We start from the raw sequence: 26,206 nt of genomic DNA, 5'->3' as shown, positions 1-26,206 counted from the left end.
CACATCAGCACAAATTATTAGTAAACTAGTAAAAAAGCCCCGTTTCTGATGCAAATGAAACGGGGGCTAGCAAGGTTTTCTTCTGTGTGCATGTGGGATTGTGTGTGTCCCTGCCCTCTGCCCTCTCTCCCTTCCCCTGTGCTGTCTGTCCCCTCCCCCCTTGGAGTCGAGTCCTTCAGTGTTAAGTTTCCTGCTGTGCTGTGTTTGTGTTATAGAGATAGTGAGGGCTTCTGCCCTCTCCCCCCCCCCCCCCCCCCCCGAGTCCTTCACTGTTACAGAGAGAGCGATTTGATTTCGTGCTTTGCTGTGTTTTCCTTCACTGTTTGTGTTACAGAGAGAGCGAGGGCGGGGCAGACACTCATGGGGAAACCGGATATCTCTCCCCCTTCACACTTCCGGCTGGAGGCTTCATTTGGAACGTTGGTGGTGCCTTTTATATATAGAGATATGTCCAGTGTAGAAAATCTTGTGCATTAATGTGTGCTAAAAGCATTTTAGTAAATCAAGGATATAATATGCTTCTATTCCATGATTTTTAAAACATGTACAATCCATTGGCACTTTTTTCTGTTTAATTTAAAAATTCTTTGTTAACTTCTTTTTTAAGTACAGTTTTTAGCCTGTTTTATTTATATGGAATTAAAAGACCTGTAGAACAGGACCAAATGTCAAAGCTACAGTGACGTGTAGAATTATTTTATTTTATATAGGACCAAGTAGCTGGCTTAAAAGAAATATGTGAGCTTCTCAAAAAAGATAGCATGGAAGTTGAGCGGAAACTTGGAAATGTTCGAGGGGTAGGTTTGACACATGATATATATATATATATATATTCATCATGTATTTTGGCAAATAATTTAATTAAATGAATAGATAAGTGTCTCTGTCAGTGAACAAAATTGATGAATACACAAAGATCACGACTCCAATTTTATTCAAGATCCATATGGTTACTAGAACACACACAAAAATTGTGGACAAATACTTGTAATTATTAGTCTCTCAATGCTTGGAGCCACTGGGGCCAATATTCAGACCTCAGGAGGGAGCCCAGCTGACTCCTGTGGTCGGTGAGGCTGGATATTCAGTGCCGGGCCAGTTCCGGTGGCCGGTATTGAATATCCAGTTTATTTTTGGCCAGTTTAAACTTAACTGGCTAAGTTGATATTCGGAGATAGCCAGTTACATTTAAACTGGCCAAAGATATTCCATCTATTTACGCGGCCATGCAGTGAATATTGGGGGATAGCCAGCTAGATCGTGCGATATAGCCCGTTATCTCCTAGCTGCTAACCGGGAATATTCAGTGGGGGGGATAGTGGGTTATTCATAGCTGGTTAAGTGCCATTTAGCCGGCCAGGTTTTGAATATCGAAGGGACTGTGCCCAGGAACAAGATGAAAACTTAATTTGGTTTAGATTTAGGACTTCTGATTCTATACGTTTTTAATTTTCAGATTTAGCTGTTTTATTTCAAATCAAATAGGGCATTGGGATGGTACTAAAATTTTGTGTGTATTGATGTTGCATCACAGAATTAAATTTTAGGCATGATTTTTAGGTGGATTCCATTTTATGTTTGACCTTATTAAAATCTCCCTCTTCATCCCCAGGAGTCACACGCTTTCTCTCAGTCTTTGAAATTATCCCCAGCAGTGACTACTCACTTGTCCTTTAGATTGTAAGCTCTTTGAGCAGGGCCTGTCCTTTTATGTTAAATTGTACAGCGCTGCGTAACCCTAGTAGCGCTTTAGAAATGTTAAGTAGTAGTAGTAGTGACGTTTCACACTTAAGAGGCGTATTTTCAAAGCAATTAGACTTACAAAGTTACATAGGGGTTCATTTTCAAAAGAGAAAAATGTCCAAAAAGTGGCATAATCTGCATTTGAAAGTTTTTCTCACAAAAACGTTCAAATTGTATTTTCAAAACCAGTTTGTAGATGTTTTTCTATGAAGTCCGTCAGAAATGCATTCAAATCACAAGGGGGTGTGTCAGGTGCGTGTTAAGGGTGGGATCTGGCCATTCCTAACACTTGGACTTTTTTCAGCCATAATGGAACAAAACAAAAACTGTCCAGAGCTAAAACAAAGATGTTTTGAGCTAGTCTTGTTTTTATAACGAATAAAGCACAAAAAGGTGCCCTAAATGACCAGATGGCCACTGGAGGGAATCATGGATGACCTCCCATTACTTCCCCACTGGTCACTGACCTCCTTCCACCCCCCAAAAATGTGATTAAAAACATTACTTACCAGCCTCTATGCCAGCTTCAGATGTAATACTCAGATCCACTAGAGCAGCATGCAGGTCCCTGGAATAGTCTAGTGGTGGGTGCAGTGCACTGCAGACAGATGGACCCAGGTCCACACCTCACCCTAACTGTTACACTTGTGGTGGAAACTTAGAGCCTTCCAAAACTCACCCAAACCCTACTGTACTCACATATAGGTGCCCCCTTCACTTATAAGGGCTATTGTAGTGGTGTACTTTTGGGGGTAGTGGGTTTTGGAGGGCTCAGCAGACAAAGGAGGAACGGTGAGATGTGTACCTGGGAGCATTTATGTGAAGTCCACAGCAGTGCCCCCTAGGGTGCCCCCTTGCTTTCCTGGGTTGTCTGAGGGACCAGTCTACTAAGAATGCTGGTTCCTTCTACATCCCAGTGGCTTGATTTTGTGCGTTTTTCACTTGGACATTTTTTTTTCCGAAAATGGACCAAAAAGTTAAACGCACAGATTACAAAAATAGCCCGCTCTCAAGTATGATGTACCAGTTAGAGAACATCATTGGAGCATCTGCGGCTAGTAACTCCCCAAATCCCCCCCCCCCCCCCTCCCCGGGGTGTTTTACTGGGTTTTCTTATTTTTACCGTATATCTGAGATAGCCAAAAAGGTACTGTGCAGGTCAGAACTTCCCAAACCTGTCGTACGGACACCACCGCCACTGAGCATGTACTTTAGTGCCAGTTGGTGTTTTATGAAATCACATCCATGCGTGAATAAAATATCGCTAAAGTGGGCACGTAGGTGATGTGCTCCCTTAGAAAAATTATCCTCGTTTTGTGTAGCTGCCAAAAACACATTTTTAAAAGCTTCAGGTTGGTCTACCAGTTGCTAGTTGTTCAGGGAGCAAATGAGCCAGCAGCCGGATGAGAGAGTGTCCTGCAACTGGTGAAGGTAGGAGAACTGCCTCTGGCCACAAGAGCTTGGAACAGGCTCCTCCCATTTCTACCATAAAGCAGAGGCGTAGCCAGACATGGTATTTTGGGTGGGCATGGGCCCAAAGTGGGTGGGCACACCATTTCCCTTCCCCCTGCACTTTCGGCTCCACCCCTGCCTCTGCACCAGTGACCCCCAACAAATAAAATACCCGAGCTGGCATGGATCCTCAAGCCTCACCAGCTAGAAGAGTTCCTCTAGCGGCCAGAACACGTAAATCCCCTATGTGCTACAGTCAATGGCACTATCCTCGTGCTGCTGCTGCACTGGCTTCTTCCCTCCTGCACATGCTCAGGTTTCACGCATACACAAAAACCAAATCGAGCATGTGCAGGGGGGGGGGGTCTGCAATGCATGGACAGTGCCACTGGCTGCAGCAAGTAGGGGAATGACCTGTTCTTGCCTCTGAAGGACCTCTTCCAGCTTGCAGGACTTAGGGATCCCTGCCAGCTATAACAAAGATGCTAGAATTTTGGGTGGGCCCATGCCCACCCATGTCTACGCCACTGCCATAAAGAAAAGAGTGGCATTTCTTTGCATGGTTCATGCACTTCAAAATATATACCCTTTATAATACTAAACACAATGATAGATATAAAAGTAGAAACTAGATATGTGAAGGCATCCAGTGTGTGATGGTGGATCCCTAATTTAAATTTTCATGTCCTTTTTCTCTGATTACTTACAGTCAGGAAGAAGTGGGAAAACAGCGGTCGAATTGGAAAAGACAATTGCTTTGATGAAAAAAGTTGTGGAGAGAGTTCAAAGAGAAAATGATGAGCTGAAAAAAGCCCCTGGAGTTGTCTCCAATGAGAAACTGTCTAATCTAGAAATGGAAAATGAAAAGTTAAAGGTACTTTATGAATGGGTAAAATTTTATCTGTCCCCAGAGCATGTTGTTACTTTTGTAGTACCTTGAAAAAATGGATGTGCATTCTATAGAATTTAAGATTAACTATCATATCACTAAACTAGAAATAGCAAAAAGTAAAGCCAAGGAAGCATGGGCTAGAACTGGATGAGTAGAGGAGGAGTGGTCTAGTGGTTAGAGCACCGGTCTTGTAATCCAGAGGTGACCCCTCCATTGCCTCAGGTACAAACTTAGATTGTGAGTCCTCCTGGGCCAGAGAAATATCCAGAGTACCTGAATGTAACTCACCTTGAGCTCCTACTGAAAAAGGTGTGAGCAAAATCTAAATAAATAAGATTCTGGAATCTTAAAGAGTGACAAGATTCCATGTAGAACCCCAAAGAATAGCAAGATTCTGGAGTGGAGGAGTGGCCTAGTGGTTAGAGCACTGATCTTGCAATCCAGAGGTGGCCGGTTCAAATCCCACTGCTGCTCCTTGTGATCTTGGGCAAGTCACTTAACCCTCCATTGCCTCAGGTAGAAACTTAGATTGTGAGTCCTCCTTGCCCGGGGAAATATCCAGAGTACCTGAATGTGACTCACCTTGAGCTACTACTCAAAAAGGTGTGAGCAAAATCTAAATAAATAAATAAAGATTCCATTCAGAATCTCAAAGAATAGCAACATTCCATGTAGAACCCCCAAAGACTATCAAGATTCTGGAATCCTAAAGAGTGACAAGATTCCATGCGGAATCTCAAACAGTAGTAACATTCCATGTACAACCCTAAAGAATAACAAGTGGAGGAGTGGCCTAGTGGTTAGAGCACCAGTCTTGACATCCAGAGGTGGCTGGTTGAAATCACACTGCTGCTCCTTGTGATCTTGGGCAAGTCACTTAACCCTCTGTACATGTGAGCCCTCCTGGGCCAGAGAAATATCCAGAGTACCTGAATGTAACTCACCTTGAACTACTACTGAAAAAGGTGTGAGCAAAATCTAAATAAATAAAATACACCTCGGTCATATCTCCTTTCAGCTGTCTCTTCTCCAAGCTGAAGAACACTACACTTTTTAGCCTTTCCTCTCATATGAGACTCCTCCCATCTCCTTAAATCATTTTTGTTGCCCTTCTCTGTACCTTTTTCAGTTCCACTATATCTTTTTTTTATTATTTTATTTATTTATTTGTTACATTTGTATCCCAACTTTTCCCACTTATTAGTAGGCTTTAAATGGCTTACATAGTTCCGGAGAGGTGGCTACAGACTCCGGTGTGGAGTGGAGGAGTGGCCTAGTGGTTAGGGTGGTGGACTCTGGTCCTGGGGAACTGAGTTTGATTCCCACTTCAGGCACAGGCAGCTCCTTGTGACTCTGGGCAAGTCACTTAACCCTCCATTGCCCCATCTAAGCCGCATTGAGCCTGCCATGAGTGGGAAAGCGCAGGGTACAAATGTAACAAAAATCAAATAGATACTATTGGAGATTCTACATGGAATGTTGCTACTATTGGAGATTCTACATGGAATGTTGCTATTCCATGTAGAAGGCTGCGCAGGCTTCTGTTTCTGTGAGTCTGACGTCCTGCACATACGTGCAGGACGTCAGACTCACAGAAGCAGAAGCAGAAGCCTGCGCGGCCACATTGGTGATCTGCAAGGGCCGGCTTCTACATGGAATGTTGCTAGTGGAATAGCAACATTCCATGTAGAATCTCAAATAGTAGCAACAGTGGAGGAGTGGCCTAGTGGTTAGGGTGGTGGACTGTGGTCCTGGGGAACTGAGGAACTGAGTTTGATTCCCACTTCAGGCACAGGCAGCTCCTTGTGACTCTGGGCAAGTCACTTAACCCTCCATTGCCCCAGGTACAAATAAGTACCTGTATACAATATGTAAGCCGCATTGAGCCTGCCATGAGTGGGAAAGCGCGGGGTACAAATGTAATAAAAATAATAAAAATAACAAATACAGTATAGGGGTACTATTACAGTGACAAGTACAGTAAAGAAGTATCTGTAAATAGGTTGGGGTGATTCAGACAAAGGGTGTAATCATGCGTCAGGGTTTTGAGATGCAGGAACCGGAATTGCACACAGTACTCAATGTGTGGACTCACCATAGAGCGATACAGAGGCATTACAGTATTCTTTGATTTGTTCTCTATTTGTTTCCTAATAATTCCAAACGTTCTGTTTTTAATCTATTATCCACAATGACACCTAAACCCTTTTTCTTGGTGGTGACTCCTAATGTGGAACCTAGAGGGGCATAATCGAACGGGGTGCTCAAGTTTTCCTGAGGGTGTCCTCACAGGACGTCCCCATGAAGGGGCGGGGAAACCCGTATTATCAAAACAAGATGGGCAGCCATCTTTCGTTTCGATAATACGGTCGGGGACACCCAAATCTCCACATTTAGGTCGACCTTAGAGATGGTCGTCCCCAATTTTCGGCGATAATGGAAACCGAGGACGCCCATCTCAGAAACGACCAAATCCAAGCCATTTGGTCGTGGGAGGAGCCAGCATTCTTAGTGCACTGGTCCCCCTGACATGCCAGGACACTAACCGGGCACCCTAGGGGACACTGCAGTGGACTTCACAAATTGCTCCCAGGTGCATAGCTCCCTTACCTTGGGCTGAGCCCCCCAACCCCCCCCCCCAAAAAAAAAAAAAAAACACTCCCCACAACTGTACACCACTACCATAGCCCTTAGAGTTGAAGGGGGGCACCTAGATGTGGGTACAGTGGGTTTGTGGTGGGTTTTGGAAGGCTCACATTTACCACCACAAGTTTAACAGGTAGGGGGGGGATGTGCCTGGGTCCGCCTGCCTGAAGTGCACTGCACCCACTAAAACTGCTCCAGGGACCTGCATAGTGCTGTCATGGAGCTGGGTATGATATTTGAGGCTGGCATAGAGGCTGGAAAAATATTTTTAAAATTTTTTTTTGAGGTTGGGAGGGGTTAGTGACCACTGGGGGAGTAAGGGGAGGTCATCCCCGATTTCCTCCAGTGGTCATCTGGTTAGTTTGAGCACCTTTTTGAGGCTTGGTTGCAAGAAAAAAAGGTCCAAGTAAAGTCGGTCAAGTGTTCATCAGGGACACCCTTCTTTTTTCCATTATCGGCAGAGGACGCCCATGTGTTAAGCACGCCCCAGTCCCGCCTTCACTATGCTTCCGACATGCCCCCATGAACTTTGGTCGTCCCCGTGACGGAAAGCAGTTGAGGACGTGCAAAATCGGCTTTCGATTATGCAGATTTGGGCGACCCTGAGAGAAGGACGCCCATCTCTTGATTTGTGTCGAAAGATGGGCGCTCTTCTCTTTCGAAAATAAGCCTGCTAGTATCATTTAAGACAGGCATTTCAGTACTGACAACTCCAAATGTATATACCCTTTCTTAAAGCTTCCCAAAAGTGTATAAATGAAAGTATAATAAAGGCATTTTTTTTTTTTAAGTAGCACATTCCAAGGATCCTGTCCCAGTAACATTCCAAGCTGCTTCAGAACCTGTAGATGGCATCAGAATGCAATGCATCCAATAGCAAACTCCCAAACTGTATTCCATTTCAGGAGTCGTATTTTGAATTTACGTGTTCTGAGAACATTTTGACTTCAAATCAGCAACGCTAGGCTGCTCCTAATGAGCATATTCAGTTAAAGAATGTTGGCTATGAAGACCTAGTCCATTGTTTACCACCATGTTCAGTTCCTCTAGTGAAAACAGCCATCCATAAAGAATGTGTTAATAATGCTAATCTTAACTTAAGTAACATTTGTTTATCTTCTGATTTCTAGCTAGAGATGGAGAAGTTAAAGCATCACATGGGAGGCCAGCTGAGTACGCGATATGAAGCCAAAGCCAAAGGCATAGAAAAAATCGTTGCTGAAAATGAGAGGTTGCGTAAGGAGCTGAAAAAAGTAGGACTTCTATGATTCAGCTATTAAGTCCACAAAAATGATTAGTTTAACCCTATCATGTCCCTTGTTGCCATATGAGTTACATTTGGGTATAGAAAGTATATCCCTCTCCTTGCAGGGCTCACAATCTATACTTGAAGCGATGGAGGGTTAAGTGGCTTAAGATCAGAAGGAGCAGGCACCCCTGGGTGTCAAGCCTGGAGCTCTAACCACTTGGCTACTCCTCCACTTGAGTCTTTCTAGACGTATGTCCTTGACACACTGTGGAAAAATCTAATGCTTCAGGCCTTAAGTATGGTTCACCCTTGGCCATCTCTGCTTCTGTCTAAATGGGCTTGTTCCGAAAATATTTGGATCCGATATTTAGCAGGACATATCTGAATAGAAAAGGGTCTTATCAAGTTAAGTTACTTACTGGGCCAGATCTGGATATTAGCAGCACTTATGAGATAGTTCCTGGATATCAGTGACACTGTGGCTTGTGGTGAGGCAGTCCAGGGGCAGAGACAGGGTGGACCCGGAAAGTAACTGGGTGCTGCCAATTTTTAATGCTGGTACCCAGATAACCAGCTGGGCAAGAAGGACCACATAAAACGTTGTTTTAACTATGTCTGCGTAGTTATTTGGATACTGCCACTGAATTTTGGCGCACCTAGGTGACTTCAAGGAGCTGCCCATACCTGGATAAGGGCCCCACAAGGCTTCCCTATCCCCTGCCCGTTCCCCCAAACCCTTCCAGCAGTCGTAACAGTCTGATCACTAAAAACCAACCTGTTCAAAAAGGCATAACACAATGATCTATCCTAAATTCCAGATAACGAAACTTACACCAGAACTGGACAAAACTGAACCCTCGATAACTTGATTGCTTAATTTACTCTGTCACCATTGAAATTTAACGCAATACCACTTTATTTCTCAGTCCAGAAATGAACTCTCTATACCTGACTGCTTAAAGTACTCTGTCACTTATGAACTTCAAAGCAATACCACTCTGTATTTCTCATTCCGATAATGGCGATCGCCAGTACGGCATAATGTAAGCCACATTGAGCCTGCAAATAGGTGGGAAAATGTGGGATACAAATGCAATAAATAAATATGGCAACTGAAATAAGTTAAATATTCATGGGCACCAAAATATTCTGGGCTCGAAAGGGTAGAAAAAGTATTGGAATCACTGTAAAAATTGCAAAATACAGTGATGTGAAAAAGTTCTTCTCTTCCTGTTATTGCAAATTTATCACACTGAATGGTTCCTGATCTGTAAATGACACGTAATAATTAGACAAAGGAACCTGGGTAAATGCACAAACACAGTTTGTTCCTTAAACAAATGGACAAATAATTTAAAAAGTTATCCAACACCCATATCACCACTGAAAAATGGATCTTCGTGCGCCCAAAACAAGCGCTGAAAAATGGCCTGCGCTGGTATAGATGCATGTATTGGATGCGCACATGTCCATTTTTCAGCACGCCTGCAAAAAAGGCCTTTTTTCTTTTGGCCGAAAATGGACGTGCAGCAAAATAAAAATTGGCACGCGTCCATTTTGGGCCTGAGACCTTACCGCCACCCATTGACCTAGCGGTAAGATCTCACGCGTTAACTGTGCAGTAATGGTCTACGCGCATACAATGCCAATTACTGCTCGATTGGCGCGCTTAGTGGACACGCATAAAAAAATGAAATTACTGCCACACGGTAGCCAGGCAGTAGTTCAAAATTGACATACGTAGGATGCGTGTACGCGCCTACGCAGCTTAGTAAAATGGCCCCTAAGCAGTGGAGGGTTAAGTGACAGTGGCACAGGAGATATCGTGCAAGTGAAAGGAAAGGGAAATGGGACTTGATATACTGCCTTTCTGAGGTTTACATATATTCAGGTACTTATTTTGTACCAGGGGCAATGGAGGGTTAAGTGACTTGCCCAGAGTCACAAGGAGCTGCAGTGGGAATCGAACTCCGTTTCCCATGATCAAAGTCCACTGCACTAACCACTAGGCTACTCCTCCACTGAATTGAAACATTCAGTTTGACCAGAGGGGGGTCCTGAAACTTTTGCATACAACTGTGAATTTTCTCTCAAGCTAGCCCTATCACTTCTTATCGGTTTAGAGGGTGAGCAATGTTTATTCAGCATTTGTGACCATCATAAACGCTATAGTTTGTATTTCCAAAAATTGAAATAGGTGAGAGCTTAATAAACCAGTTTTAGCATATTTACCTATAGAAACTGTTAATAACAACAGGAAACTGGAACTACAGAGAAGCTACGAATAACAAAAAGTGACTTGGAGCTAATGAATGAGAAACTGACTCTGAAGCTGGAAGAGCTGGAGAAAAGACTGAGCCTTGCTGAAAGCAGAGGCTCACAGACAAAAGGAGCAGACAGCCATGGCTGGACATCAAGGTGAGATTTTGTAATAAATCAGGGATGTGAAATGTTTCCAAAACATTTCTGTATGTTTCTTCTAGACTAGTACATTCTTTCTGTCCCCGGATCCTATATATGGCACTCAAACCTGCGTGCTGAAATTTGGGTGCGTGTAATTTAATTGTGTAACAAGCCTATCGATGCGGTGGATTGGGTGCCAACAATCAATTATAGGTTGGTGAGTTCAAATCCCACTACTGATCAGTGGCGTAGCCAGACCTGACATTTTGGGTGGGCCCAGAGCTGGCATGGGTGGGCACTATGTATATGGGCATGGGTGGTGGTTCTTGGCATGCTGCAAAATGGTGCCTTGGAGTGCACTTGATGATGGATTCTGGGTGGTCTGCCCAACGGCTGCCCTGCATCAATATAGGCCACAGGCCACATATCATTTTTGGTGAAAAAAGCAGTATTTTTGAATATGGTTGCGTTGTGCCATGTCAGACTTGGCCTGACATGGGTCCAACCCCATGGCCGGCATTGGCCCGTTCCCTTCTGTGCCTTGCCCTCTCCTCCCTGCCCATCCATCCCATGGCTAGGCATGAGCCCTGCCTTGCCCTCCCCCCCCCCTAACTCCTCCTGTAGCCTGGTGTCGGCCTTGTCCTGCTCCCTGTCCACCCCCCATGATCTGGTGCCCCCCCCCCCCCCGGGGACACCATCACTAAATATAAGGCTTTTTTTTTTTTTTTAATGTCCTGGGCGCTGCAGGGCCCACCTCCACCTGGAGACCTGCCTACATTGAATTTGAAGCATTTTTTTTTAGCCTGGGCATTGCAGAAACCACCCCCACCCAAAAACCCACCAACATTTACAACCTTTTTAAAACTTTAACCTGGGCACTACTAAAATGTATTGTTGGTGGGTTTCTGGGTGGGGGGTGCGCTCTTCACTGTCTGGGGCAAGATGGAGGTATATTTGGACTCTTCACTGCCTAGACAAAGAAAGTCATATTAATGATTAAACATGCCTTTTTTTGCCCTAGGCGGTGAAGAGCCCACCCCCACCGGGAGGCCACCGCCGGCCAGCATTGCACTGTACACAACATTAAAATTAAAACATTTTATTTGTTTTACTTTTACCTGGACAGCTTGGCTTGCATCATGTGGTGGTGGGCGGTGCGGACTCAGAGGGCACCGAGCTCCGTTCGGTGTGTGCTGGCTCCTATGCCTACTGGGGCCATAGGGGAGTGCTGAGGGTGGCCGGGGGGGGGGGGTCAAGAGAAGGCTGATGTTGCAGTGGAGGAGCCGCGACGCTGGCGGCAGTGGGCAGATTTTCCCCTGCTGCACTGTGGTGCCGGCGCGGGGGGGGGGGGGGTGAGGCGGGGCACGGTGGCAGAGTTCAGTGTGAAGATGGTCAGACGTCGTGGTGGGCGGGCGGGGGAGTGGCATCGTGGGGGTGCAGCGCTGGACTGGCCAGGTATGCCGAGTGCCGATTTCCAGGTCAGGAAAGGGGACCCATATCGGGAAGAAGGGTTAGTCTGATGGGAGGAAGTCTGGACCGCTGCTGGCTGCCGAAGGGCTGCATGTCATGGAGGCTCAGCTGAGCCATGGCAGAGAGGCGCCGGGGTGCACATCCTATCAGGGCAACTGGGTGGGCCTGAGCATAGTTTGGTTGGGCCTGGGCCCACCCAGGCCCACCCGTAGCTATGCCCCTGCTACTGATACCTGTCACCTTAAGCTATTTACTTCACCCTCCATTGTCACAGATAGAGAAGTGGCACGCAGACAGTGGTACTGGGGTCAAAGCTGATTGATGTAATCAGGAACCTTACTGTGCTTGCATTTACTTCCCTAGGGAAGAAGGTTTTCCGATTGTAGGTGGCAGTTTTGCCAGGTCCTTTTCTATAGTTATTGTAGCTCCTCCTCCGGTGCTCTAGGATGATGAATTGTGCTTGCAGGCCCTGGGTAGGATGAGTATCATGGTCAGAACAATTTGGCTGTCTTCTTCCTGTGGCCATTTTGCATAGTGTCCATGCCCACAAGACGTCATCACGCATTACATGGTGCTGAAATTCTACGCTGCTTGATCAGCGCGTGGTTTTTTTTTTTGGGGGGGGGGGGGGAGGGATTGGTATGGAAATTGTCACTTAGTGTGATTTCTATAAGTGGCACTCAACTTGAAGTGCTATTTATAGAATCGTATGCAATTGTAGTGCAAAAGTTTTTGAGCACTGATTTTTGAGTGCCAATTATAGAATTGCCTCCTTAGCATGCTCTTACTTATTCTAGCTGTCATTTGGTACCGCGGCTTACAGAGCAACAGTGCTGTCCAGCCACGTCTATTCCTGTGATTTTTCTCACCAAACATAGGCTCTGAGTTGCTCTATTGGTCCTGTGCGTCTGTCTGTATTTTTTTGTTTTACCTCTATGCTCAAAAACTTAAAGTGAAATAAAATAAATTCAAATGTGGTGTCATATGATCTACATGTCCCGATTCTCATCCATATGGCACAAGTTAGTCTCTTAGGGGTCCTTTTATCAAGCTGTGCGAAAAAGGGTCCTGTGCTAGCTGCGGGGGCCGTGTTTTCTTCAGCTGGTAAAAGCCCCCCCCCCCCCCCCCAAAAAAAAAATCTTCACGCGTGGCCATACAATGGGAAGCCCTTACCGCCACCCATGCTTATATCCCACATAATCCGAATTCCAGTTATTCAGTTCTCTGGCTTACAATAGTAAAGAAGTGATAAGTTATACAATATTTAGTTTCGATATTTAGTATGCAAATATTGTTCCTGCATATACATTAGCTGGCCTGGTTTTCAGGATATACATGAGGAAGGTAATGGGGTATCAGTGCTTATCTTACTGCTATAATATTCTTTTGAAAATAATTAATGCGTCTGCTCAGCCCTTAACTTTATTATAAATACTATTTAAACAACGTTCTGTTCTGTTCACAAAGATGGCCTTGTTTTCAGACCTCTGGTAACTAAACAAGTACTCTCATTGTATTGCAGGATGTACGAAGGTAAGATAAAGGAAATGGGAGCAGATCTTATAAGAAAACATGAAAATATTGCCGCTCTTGAACAGTTACTGAGAGAAGCAGCACAACGTGAAAAGAAAATGGAACAGGATGTGCAAGAGCTAAAAGATCAGGCAAGTGAAATGATAACTCCCTAAAACATAACCACTTTGGAAATGGATGTATATCTGTTTTATTGCATTCCACTGATGTGATGAGACATTCAGGGGCCCTTTTACTAAGCCGCGTAAGTGTCTACGCACGCCTAATGTGCAGCAATTTGGAGTTACCGGCTACTGCATGGCTCTTGAAGTAATTTCATTTTCGGCGCCTGTCCGAAAAATAATTTTTATTTCCTGACGCGTGCGCCTGCTATGCGTGTCAAGTGGCATTTGACACGTGTAGGTCATTATCACCCGGTTAACACGTGAGACCCTACCGTTAAGTCAGTGGCTGGTGGTAAGCTCTCAGACCTAAAATGGACACGCGCCAATTTTTGTTTTGACGCACGTCCATTTTCGGCAAAAATGTTTGCAGGCGTCCTGAAAAATGGATCTTGCGCACGGCCAAAACCTGCGCCTACACTACCGCAGGATATTTTTCAGCGCACCTCAGTAAAGGGACCCCCTCAGTGTGTTCTCAAGCTTAGAAATAATGTGGACACAGGGAATGGTAGATTTTAATATACCAGTAACCATGCACACGAAACAAAACAGCAGTGTTCTGAGTGCTGCTAAATGGGATGATTACATTCTGCATTCTCAGCCTGGTTCTATAAATGGCACTAAAAACTTTGCATGCAAATTTGGGCATGCATCCAATTGGCAAATAAGCCAATTAGTGCCAATAATTGGGCACTAATTGGCATTTAAATTTACCCATGCATCTATAGGCAACTGGGATCCACGTGTAAATTTAAGGCATGGCTCCAAAATAATAGACGTGTCATAGGAGGGGCATGGGCGGATCAGGGTGTTCCAGCATTTTGTGCACAGTGTTATAGATTAAGGCACATCTAATTTAGGTGCGAGAATTTATTCCAGGTTTCAAGTGGTTTAAATCCTCCTGCCCAAAACCGGGTACAGATTTCAGCGCCAAAACCTATTCTATAAACGATGTCCATCTCTGAGCACCTTATAGAATAGTGCTTAGTGTGAAATTTTATTGGCGCTGATTTTTCAGCTCCCTATATAGAATTTTGACTTCTGTGTCCATTACAAACAAGCAAAATGGCCATTTGCAGTTACTAATCTCACCAACTTCAAATTTGCATTGTCTTTAATATTATTGGCAGTATTGTAACAAACAGTTTGCCAAGTTTTATGCCCTGCGATGTTCAAGACCCTCTTGGTATAGCGGCTTCACACCCATACAAATACTACAAAGACTCCTGAGGCAGGCTTGTGGCCGAAACACAGATCTGTGTCGAGTCTGTAATAAAATTTCCCTGTTTGACTTGGTTGTCCCAGTCTCTGGAGTCATTGGTCCACTTCCCACTTCTATTTTCTATCTCCAGAAGATGTCAACATTTTCTTTTAATACAGAAAAAAAGACCTCACATTTCTATCATTCCAGGTTTTACAGTGAGCTTTGTTAGGCATTACTTCGATTTTTTTTTTCACCTGCATAAAACCTGTTTATTAGTTGTACCATGTTCTGTTTACTGATAAAGAGAAATTTTTTTAAAAAATTGGTAGCTTTTCTAAAATAGGTCTCTTTAACATGAAAAGGTTGAGCTACTCAAACACTTTCCAGAAGATGCAAAGACGGAGGGCGGCCTTGCCAGGGAACTTCAGCTGGTCAGGTAAAATGGTAATCTAGTTTTGATTTAGTTTCATTTTGTTAGTGTTATGCATTTGCATTCCTACTGTTTTCTTTTTAATAACGTCCACAATTTTATTTATTTATTAAACATAGCGCATTCCTACTATTTTTTTAAAATAAGATCCACAATTTTATTTATTTTGTCCACAATTTTATTTATGTTCATAGCAGATCCCATAATATAAACCAAATTCTTTTTAAAGCAATCTTTAGTAACTTTAGTCTAAAGCATTGCTGTTATTATGTGTATATGGAAATAATGTACATATGTGACCTGCTGAGCTAAAAGGTACCAAAAGTGTGGTGACATCAACTGCTTAATCCTGCAGTTGATATCTTTAAGGCAGAGAGGAAGGAAAAGGAAAATGGGGCTTGATATACCGCAACTACATTCAAAGCGGTTTACATTGTGCATATACAGGTACTTATTTGTGCTTGGGGCAAAGGAGGGTTAAGTGACTTGCCCAGAGTCACAAGGAGCTGCAGTGGGAATTGAACCCAGTTCCCCAGGATCAAAGTCTGCTGCACTAACCACTAGGCTACTCCTCCACTGGGCAAAGGAGAGGGAAATGAGCAACTTCCCTACATTAAGGAGGAAGCCTCCTTCCTTTGAAGTCTGAAGGGTATTGATGGAAACAAAAAGATCCCTAAAGTGGAAACCTTGGTGGCAACATTTCAGAGTTCTGTAGCTAGTCTGGAGCCCTCCCACTCTGAACTGGCTTAAAAGTGGTATTTCAGACCATTTCCCCCAAACCTTTCCACAAATAGATGGATTCAAATATATAGCGAAGGTGACAAGATAGATGATGCCAAACAAAACTACTACTACTACTTAACATTTCTAGAGCGCTACCAGGGTTACGCAGCGCTGTACAATTTAACAAAGAGAGACAGTCCCTGCTCAAAGAGCTTACAATCTAATAAAACTTCGACTGGACTCAGAAAAAGTTCACATCAAGAGTTTATTCTTAAAAACTGGATTTGACACGAGTCGTGTTTCGACCAATTCTGGCCTGCCTCAGGAGTCCCCTGTATGGCAAAGTGCTGTTGGTTCTCTAGGAAATGTCTTGTCCGAATATTGCAGTTTACGAACAAGAGAAAAGATAATCTCAACTTATTTATACCAGTATGAGCGGCACTGTCCATAAAACATTTCCTAGAGAACTAACTGCACTTTGCCATACAGAGACTCCTGAGGCAGGCCAGAATTGGCCGAAACACGACTCGTGTCAAGTCCAGTTTTTAGGAATAAACTCTTGCTGTGAACTTTTTCTGAGTCCAGTAGAAGTTTTGTTTGGCATCATCTATCTTGTCGCCTTTGCTGTGTTCTGCTCTTGGTTTTTCCATTGCAGAGGTCTGCTTTCTTCTGTGCTTACCTCAAATATATAGCGGCAGTTTTCAAGCAAATCATGACCTATGTCTTATAATATTTTTCAAGATGCTGCTCATTTTTTTCCTTATTTTGTACTGTTTTTAAAATCTAAAAATCAATCCCTTTGATCCCTATGTATGCAAAATGGAAAACTGCAGCCTAAATGAAGTACTAATGTTGGACATGCTTATACCATTGATTACACTGTGTTTTCTATTTTATTATTACTTGTGTTGCAGATTAACTAATAACCGTTTAGAAAAGGAAAAAGCAGAACTTATCCACCTGATGGAGCAGTACAGGCATCATATTGATGTATCTACAGGTGGAATTACTACAGCTGGTAATGCTTTTTAATATATTAAAGTTAGGTGCTAGACTGTTAGCTACTTCGCTATCAGACTGCGAGTAAGACTTCATTTCTGAAACATGTTCATGGGGGGGGGGGGGGGGGGGTTCATTTAGGTTTAACATTTCAACAGGCAGTGATGAGAGGGATAAAATGGGTTTGGAGTGGTGGCTGGCAAATTTCACATTTAACCTAGAGCAGCAAAAGGCTAACATAAGGGTCCTTTTACTAAACCGCGTAAGCGTCTATGCGCACCAAAATGGAGTTACTGCCCGGCTACCACGTGGCTCTTGCGGTAATTTCATTTTTGGCACGCGTCTGATATGTGCGTCTGAAAAATATTTTTTTTATTTTCGGCCGTGCGCCAAGTGGGATTTGACACACATAGGTCATTACCTCCTGGTTACCGCGTGAGACTTTAGCGCTAGGTCAATGGCTGGCGATAAGGTCTCAGACCCAAATTGCATGGGCAGCAATTTTGATTTTGCCACACATCCATTTTCTGCGAAAAAATTTTTTAAAGGCATTTTTTTACAGGCACACTGAAAAATGGATTGGCGCGCACCCAAAACCCGCGCCTAGACTACCACAATCCATTTTCAGCACGCCTTTGTAAAAGGACCCCCTAGCAGCGTAGTTATATGACGGCAAATCAAGACCTGCATGGTCTGTCCAGTCCGACCAATAAAGGGCCAGAATCACACCTACCACTCCATGCAGGGCACACTCCGTTGTGATCAAATACTGGCCTTACAAATAGGGCAGTCATAGGATCATGGAAGAGCGGTTTGAAAATTTTGGGATAATCACTTATTCTCAATACTTGAATAAACCAGCAATCCAACGTTGTTGCAAACTGACATTTTACTCACTGTCACCCCTTGGGTGAATGTGACACAAAAACTTGGGGGTCCTTTTACTAAGTCGCATAAGCGTCTATGCGCGCCAAAATGGAGTTACCGCCCGACTACCGCATGGCTCTTGCGGTAATTTCATTTTTGGTGCGCGTCCAAAAAATATTTTTTTTTTCGGACGTGCGCCAAGTGGCATTTGACGCGCGTAGGTCATTACTGCCCGGATTCTTTACCGCTAGGTCAATGGCTGGTGGTAAGGTCTCAGACCCCAAAATGGACACGTGGCAATTTTCATTTTGCCGCACGTCCATTTTCGTCAAAAAATTTTAAAAAAGGCCTTTTTTACAGGCACGCTGAAAAATGGATCGGCGCGCACCCAAAATCCGCGCCTACACTACCACAATCCATTTTTCAGCGCCCCTTTGTAAAAGGACCCCTAACACTTCTTCATCTGTTCCTTCTATCCTTGAGTCACTGACTGTAGAAGTCTGCCCGACCCTGATCCTACTTCCCAATCGCTGGATTTGCTATCAAAACCCACCCCTGCCCATCCATAATCAAGACACAGACCTTACGTTTGCCCTGTTTTGCCATGTTTATTTATTTATTGTACCCCGCACTTTCCCACTTATAGCAGGTTCAATGCGGCTTACATAGTAGTAGGATTACAAAGTATAATGCAGAGAATAAACAGGCTAAGCTTAGCAGAGTAATGGGGATGTGTAGATAGGTAATGTTATAAGGGAGAAGGGGTAGAGGAGGTAGGAGGAGGTGCAAGTTTTAGGCTAGGTTGAGATAATCAGGGATAGGGTCAGGATAAGCATAGGGAAAAATTGGAGGAGGCGTGGTCTGAGTCATTGCCATTGTCACGGGATCAGGTAATGAATAGGTGGGTTCGTAGGATTAGGTCGTGGCGTTTGGATAAGCTTCCTTGTGACACAGACCGTAGAAGTCCACCCCCTACTGGCCTTACTTCTCTACTACTGGAATTTAATTGCTGTCTAAGCACTGACAAGTTGGTTTTAATTCCATCTTTTTTTTCCACGTAAGGATCCTTTGTTTATCCCACTTGTTTTTGAATTCTGTCATCATGTTTCTGTCCACAACCTCTCCCCGGGAGGGCGTTCCAGGCATCCACCATCCTTCTCCGTGAAAAAGTACTTCCTGACATTATTCCTAAATCTGCCACCCTGTAATTGCAATCCATGTTCTCTAGTTTTACTGCTTCCCTGTCTCTGGAAAAGATTTATATATACATTGATACCTTTCAAGTATTTTAAACATCTGTCTCCCCTATATCTCCTCTCCTCTAGGGTGTATATGTTTAGGTCTTCAAGTTTCTTCTCATATGGCTTTTGGTACAAACCCCATACTATTTTTGTCGCTTTTTTCTGGACCTCTTCAAGTCTTTTTATGTCCTTAACTAGACATAGTACTCCAAGTGGGGTGTCACCAATGACTTGTATAGGAACATTAACACCTGCGCTAGTTATACCCCTCTCCATACAGCCCAGCATCCTTTTGGCCAGAGCCATTGCTTCATTACTTTCAGATCCTCAGACACTCTCACCCCAAAGTGTCTTTCCCCAAATCATGCTTGTCAGTCTTTCACACCCTATCTCTTTTATCGCCTTTGGATTTCTACACCCCCAAGCGCAACGCTCTGCACTTTTTCGTATTCAGTTTTAACTGCTAGATCTTAGGACATTCTTTTCTGCTCCCTCTGTAGTATTCACTCAGTTGGATATATTTTGCGTCATCCACAAAAAGACAAACCTTTCCTTCTAATCCTTCAGCAGTATCACTCACAAATATATTAAATACGATCGGTCCTAGTTAGAGAATGGCACGGGGACAAAGTTTGTCCCCCATCCCCGCCCTGGCCCCGTGGGTTCTGTCTCTGTCACCGCCCCGTCCCCATGGGTTCTGTCTCCGTCCCTGCCCCGTCCCCATGGGTTCTGTCCTCATCTGCAGAAGCCTCAAACAATTATAATTTTATATTTATATCTTTTTATGTATAAAAAGGAACCATATGCTGTGTAACTATTGTGTATAAATTACAGATAGAAAACAATAATAACAGTGACCAGCTATAATAACCCTCCTCGCCACCACCCTCTACCCTTCCAACCCCAACAATAGCTGATTTCTGCTACCCCAAGGAATCCTAATCCACCCTGTTAAAATGTCCAGGGGTACAAACTACAACCCGTTCTCTATGCCCTAGAGGGGAGAAATATGCCCTATGAAGCACTGTTATGATTTTTTAATCTGTGGATGAATAAGAAGTCGTCAACAATCTCAGGATTCAGCCTGGCTCTCCTGTCTTCCACAGTCCTTCCTGCAATAGACGTTGTCTTCTTAGACGATGTGCTGGTAGCAGGAATGTACAGGATCCCACATGCAAATTTTGCTAGCTGTGACCAGCATGTTTGCTTGTTTTTCCAAAAAATCAAAATATCATTGTCTGCATCACTTAAGCATAAATAACAGACCAGTCAAGTGTTCAGCGCTGCGTGCGGCTGGTAGCGCTATATAAATGTTATTATTAGTAGTAGTTTATTAACAGGCTTCAAAGTAGAAAACGAGACCGCGGGCTTTGTCCTCATCCCCACCCCGTCCCCGTAAACTCTGTCCCCATCCCCGTGGTTACTGCGGGTCCCCGTCCCTGTGTCATTCTCTAGTCCTAGTACCAATCCCTGAGGCACTCCACTATTTACCACCACCCTTTCTGTTAGTCGTACAGTTTTCTATCCAAGCCTTGTTTGTTTTTTAGAAGACAGTTGTCAGTATGTTACCCATAGAAATTGTCTGTGAAAATTGCCCTCCTTTAGTGCAGTTAAATGGACATTAGATCAGAGAGGAAAATAACTTTCTGTAGGTTGTATTTTCAAATCCGAATGGCATGAAAAAAAAGTGTTTGTGTGTCCTTTGTGCTTGTGAAAATATGTACACACATTCACAGGTAATAAGTATATGTGGATTATTGTGTTTGTTTTTTTGTGAACTGCGTAGTTAATAGGTGGGCTATAAATATTTTAAATAAATAAAATTCCTCCCCCCCTCCCCCGGTGCTTTAACAGATACTAAGAAAAATGTGTTTATGGCTGTTTGCGCATGTAAAATTTCATTTGAATTGACTGCCAAAAACAGAATGGAAGAATTCATCTAATTAAAATGTTCTAGTAATGTGTATGATTGGCATTGTATTTCCTACACTCAAAATAAAATGCTTGGCTATATATTTTCCAATATAATTCATTAACAAAGCAAAATTCTTTTTGTGTGGCTTTACTGGCTAACAGTCTCTCCATTTTTGTTCCAATAAATGTTTTATTGTGGCAAAATCTAAGATTCAAACTTAAGATTTTATTTTTCATTTGGAAACAAGAGAATACACAGGCACTATGTGTAGCCCATCATTACTTATTGAAAAATTATTATGATTCACTATTCTTGCTTACCTCATCTATATCTCTATTTTTCTAAAATACTGGACCCCGCTTTAAGTGACAAATCTTTCTTTTGTAACGTGTTACTCTTTTAAAGGTTATGAGGAATTACTAGAAAAAGGCAGAAAGCATGATAAATTAATGGAAGAAGTTGTGGACCTAGAAATCCAAATGAAAACATCAAACCTGGAAAAAGAAGGATTAAAGGTGAGACTATATTGCTGATACATTTGACCGAAACAAAAACAGTTCTTTGCTAATCTGGAACCAGGTGGTATGACCTATTCTAATCCTTGTTTCCTTATCCTGCTAAACCAGTCTAGACCATCTGCTGGAGATAGAGAAGTATTGACTAGTTCCAGGCTTCACCTTCTCTTATTCTGGTGATGTCACTAGAAACTGTCATGTTTCTCTATCTTCATCTGCTGGTCAAGGGAAATAACCCCACTGGTTTGGACTGGTCTAGCTAGACGATAAACAATGATAGCTACTTACCTTACTGTGTCTGCCAGGCTGTTGGCCTTTACTGCTAGGTACATGGCTCACAGGACTATCCTCTGGAGGAGGGCCCACTGCCACATCCCTATTGCTTCCTGACACAAGGGGTAGGAGCTCATACCCCCCTGCTTGTTCATATAACACGTTGCAACCTGATTTTCTGTTTGGATGAGAATAATTTGGTTCAGCAGCCTGAAAGCCGTTAAAGCATTCCGAATGGCCCTCAGCTCAAGGAGATATGATGAAGATATTTAAATACATCCGTAGTATAAATGCACAGGAGCCAGGCTTCTTTTAATTGAAGGGAAGCTCTGGAGGGAACGATCATAGAATGAGGGTAAAAGAGGGTAGACTCATGAGTAACCTAAGGCGATATTTCTTCACGGAAAGAGCGGTGGATGTGTGGAGCAGCCTCCTAGTGATGGTGGTAGTGAAAACTGTATCTAAATTCAAGAAAGCATGAAATAAGTAGATCATCTGAGGGGCTAGAAATAGAGCTAAGCAGTTGGTATAGATAACCAAGTTGGAAGGCTGTGTGGTCTACCACCATTTTCAGTGTTTATTTCATGCCTTTCAGTGGTGTTTCGAGGTAATTTACATTCAGATATAATGGGTATTTCCCCCATCCTTAAAGGACTTATTTGAGTTTGTACATGGCCAAATCTCCACCTGGTTTTAAACACAGAAAGCCTTTTTAGTGTTTCCTTTGTGAGGTAATTTTGTAAAGTGTTTGATGCAGGGCTTCCCAAACCTTTCCCGGAGCCCCACAACCAGTTTAGGTCCCAGGTTAGCTGTAATGAATATGAATGAGAAATTTGCATACATTGGAAACCCAGCATATGCAGTTTTATCTCATGCATTTTCTTTGTTGATAATTCTGAAATATGACTCACTCTAAGGTCCCTAGGACAGGTTTGGAAAGCCCTGGGGGTTAGAGAAATAGGCAGTGAAAGAAGTGAAGCTGCCTGATACTGAAAGAAACAGTAGCCACTGGATATTGGATGAGGGCTGTTTTCAAATGAGTAAGAAAGAAAAATATGTAACCGTAATACAGACCAAGCAAAAAGAAACCATAGAGCAGACCAAACTAAGGAACCTGTAAACAAACAGGAGAAAGGGCACTAGTTGGAAGGGCCATGCACAGTAGAGGGAAGTAAGGATCTGTCTTAGAGGCTGGCCAAAACCGAATCTGCAGCCAAAATTCACTGCTCAGTTTCATCCAAAACTGAAACCGTACAGGCCCCAGCTGCTCCCCAACAGCACCTACTCTATCTCCCCCTTCCCCCATGACCAGACATAGCATCTCCCCACTAGACTGACGCTGAAGGTCTCGGCAGCCATTTTGACAGCGGAGATAGGAGGGACAGGAGTTAACTGGGGATCGCTTCTGCTGGTTAGGCCACTAGACCGAAAACAAAACAGCGAAGGTGACTCACAAGAACAAAAATAAAACAATAAGAATGTAAAAATAATCACAACATTAAAAAGAGACACACATATTTCCTCTATATTTGGATAGAGTTAGTAATCAGCACACGGTGAGAAGACTCCTTACGCAAGCCTGTATGGCCGAAACACAGTCTCCCTGCTATCCTTTGGCTAATAAAGTTGATTATTATTTTTAATTTTTATAATCAAAGTGTCGTCTTTTACATGTATTTATATTTTTAAATACATAATTTGTGATTATTTTTACATTTTAATTTTTTTATTTTTGTTCTTGTGAGTCATCTTCGCTGTTTTGTTTTCTGTTGTTTTTTGCGAAGACTGGTTTCTTCTGTTTTTCTGTACTAGGCCACTAGACCACCAGGGCTCTTAAGGTAGGCCCAGAGAGGGCATAGTACTGGTAGGAGGATGATGGTTGTTTTGGTCAGTTGGGGGGGGGAGAAGAGGGGAAAGAGCGGGCTAGCAAGAGAGTGGGTGGCTGTTTTGGTCTGGGGTGGTGGGGGGGGAGTTTTGGTTTCAGCCAAAAATGCACTGATAATTTTGACTGAAACATGGCCAGATTAGAATTTTGGTCCAGTTTTGACACCAAAGCCAAAATTCAGTCGACCTCTAGTCTACTCACACTGCGATCTGAGAAATTAGAGGTAAGGAAAGAAAAGGAGAAGTGGAGAAAGATGTTCAATGTTCAGCTTTGTATATGAAAAAAAAATTACATCTAAATATTTAACTTGGATTTTCACCATTTAATTTTATAGGAAGAAATTAAAAAGTTGAAAAGGGAGCTGGATCACTTTGACCCTTCATTTTTTGAAGAGATTGAAGACTTGAAGTACAACTATAATGAGGAAGTAAAGAAAAATATTATCTTGGAGGAGAGACTGAAGAATCTTTCTGAACAGTTTGGAGTTCAAGTAGATATTCCTGTCAGTATCTCTGCTAACTGAAATGACCAGCTAACCTTGGAAAGATATTGTTAAACATCTGTCTTCTATATAAGAGCAGAAGGGCTTTGTCCATCCACTTATCTGTGCAGATGGGGTGTACCCCACCATGATGTCTCGTAAATGATTTGCTGCTCCCCCACCACCATAGCACTGTTGGATACAAAGTAGTTGGGAACCTTATGGGAGACTGAGTCAGCTCAGAGGTGAGGAAGGAAAAAAAGGGCAGATATGAAGGAAGAAGAGTGGACACAATACATGGCTGTTACCTGTGCGCTAAACTTGATAACTTCAGGGGGACTGGCAGGTGCTTTTCAGTCACTCACTCTCCCCAGCAGTATTTACACTTCCACCAGCATTATTCAAGACCTTCACCATCAAAAAACTGGCATCCTAAGGGTAGCTAGCTGACTCAGTACCTCTGAAACATTGCGTGTGGGCTCCCAGTCAACCATAGGACTTTGCTGTGACAACCATCATCAATTGCGGTAGCTCACACTTAGCTAGAGCATACCACCAGAATACATGGCATCTGCTACTCTTGTGTACTATGTTGGTTTACTTGTGGAAGATTTTGCTTCTGGTTCTACCTCTTATACTCTACTCTTCTGGCTGCCCTCAGGATGCTTGTTTTTCAATTGCAAAACCCATGACAATGGCAAAGCAAAGGGGGAGGGGGGTCAATAACTGGAGTGCTGGCCATTCTCCTGAGGTTATTAAGTTGAGTGGACAGGTGAGAGTGGCTCAGCTTTCATGTCACCCACCTACCCTTCTGTACTCATGTCCCCATCTCACTCCTACCCATCTTCAGCCACACAGCTTCCCTTCCCCCCTCCCCATGATATACTCAACCCAGGTAGTACCCCTACAATCCCAGCATCTCACACCCACTTAACGGAAACAAACTTTTACACAATGCCTAGAGTACCTAGTGAATGATTAGGAGGGAGTGACTAATGGGTATAAGAAGCAGGACTTGAGCAAGGAAGAGTGAATGCTGGCTGGGTAGCGTATTTGACAGGGACAGGGAGGAGGCTATTGTGAATTCAGTGCCAAGGCTAACAAGTTTCTCCACTGTGTAGTTTGGGCATATGTGTTTTGGCACCGGTTCCCTTGCTACTGTAGTTTTTGTGGAATCAGCATTCATAATTCGTACAGTGTTTGTATCAGGTTTTTCTGCCTTCACTAGAAATGGTACCTGTTGCTGGCAGGGCAACATAGGATTTGTTCCAGCTAAATCCATTTACCAGCATGGAAATTAGTGAAATACGTTTAATAGACTTATTTCCAAACAACAAACTTAAAACATATTGATTCGTGCCTGGCTGAAAAGGAGGTACCATTTGAAACTCACGTAGCTCGTGGCCATCACTCCTGATTCCTGGAGTCTTGCCCCTGCCCTTCTCTTAGGGGACCCTTGGCTCAAGCTAGGCGAAGTAGAGGTTGTGAGTGAGGTTCCATGGTTCTGGCAGCCAGGCAGAGCATGTAAGTTGTTACTTTCAGCCCTGGCTAGGCCCAGCCCACACTACCTCCTTGGCAGTGTGCAGCATTACGATTACGGCATAAGGCAGAACCTATCTGGCAATCCTCTCTTTCATGCTATGAAATATTGGTTGCAAAACGTCAGTTAGTAGGATTTATGGTACAGAACTAAAACCAGTTTGAGAAAATATGCACTATACAATCTTAGTACATTTTGTATTAGTCTATTTTTGTAGCTCAGAAACATGTAATTAGCAAGTAAAATAAGTAAAGATGTTTATAATTTTCAATATTTGTTTTGCTATTTATGTATTTTGTATATTTATGTCTTAAACTGTTATTACTAAGTCTGGTTTAGAGAGACAGCAAATAAAAGGTACATGTGTTATTTTTTTATTTCAGCTTGCTGAATAAATTACTGTAACTAAACTGTGAAGTCTATATTGTTTGTTTTTGTTACATTTGTACCCCGCGCTTTTCCCACTCATGGCAGGCTCAATGCGGCTTACATGGGGCAATGGAGGGTTAAGTGACTTGCCCAGAGTCACAAGGAGCTGCCTGTGCCGGGAATTGAACTCAGTTCCTCAGTTCCCCAGGACCAGA

General features: G+C 43.3%; 1 protein-coding gene across 3 annotated transcripts in view; it reads left to right on the top strand.

Annotated features, from left to right (window-relative positions):
- Positions 1–25,973, top strand: part of CEP290 (centrosomal protein 290) — a 141,800-nt gene extending 115,827 nt beyond the window's left edge. Inside the window, exons 45-54 of one of the 3 annotated variants that reach the window (XM_030214123.1) lie at positions 711–797; positions 3,905–4,069; positions 7,864–7,986; positions 10,240–10,400; positions 13,378–13,519; positions 15,116–15,189; positions 16,821–16,924; positions 21,334–21,443; positions 23,936–24,152; positions 24,186–25,973. In XM_030214123.1, the coding sequence (XP_030069983.1) occupies positions 711–797; positions 3,905–4,069; positions 7,864–7,986; positions 10,240–10,400; positions 13,378–13,519; positions 15,116–15,189; positions 16,821–16,924; positions 21,334–21,443; positions 23,936–24,124 (1,155 nt within the window). In that variant the 3' untranslated portion in view covers positions 24,125–24,152; positions 24,186–25,973. Of the gene's footprint in view, positions 1–690; positions 798–3,904; positions 4,070–7,863; positions 7,987–10,239; positions 10,401–13,377; positions 13,520–15,115; positions 15,190–16,820; positions 16,925–21,333; positions 21,444–23,935 lie in introns of those variants that run through there. The other 2 variants (XM_030214122.1, XR_003943313.1) reach the window with 2 other exon arrangements.
- Positions 25,974–26,206: the final 233 nt, after the last annotated feature.

This window comes from Microcaecilia unicolor, chromosome 9 (assembly GCF_901765095.1).
Source record: "Microcaecilia unicolor chromosome 9, aMicUni1.1, whole genome shotgun sequence".
NCBI lineage: Eukaryota > Metazoa > Chordata > Amphibia > Gymnophiona > Siphonopidae > Microcaecilia > Microcaecilia unicolor.
Note: the sequence above shows the minus strand (reverse complement) of the source record. Positions and strands in the feature narration are given on the sequence as shown.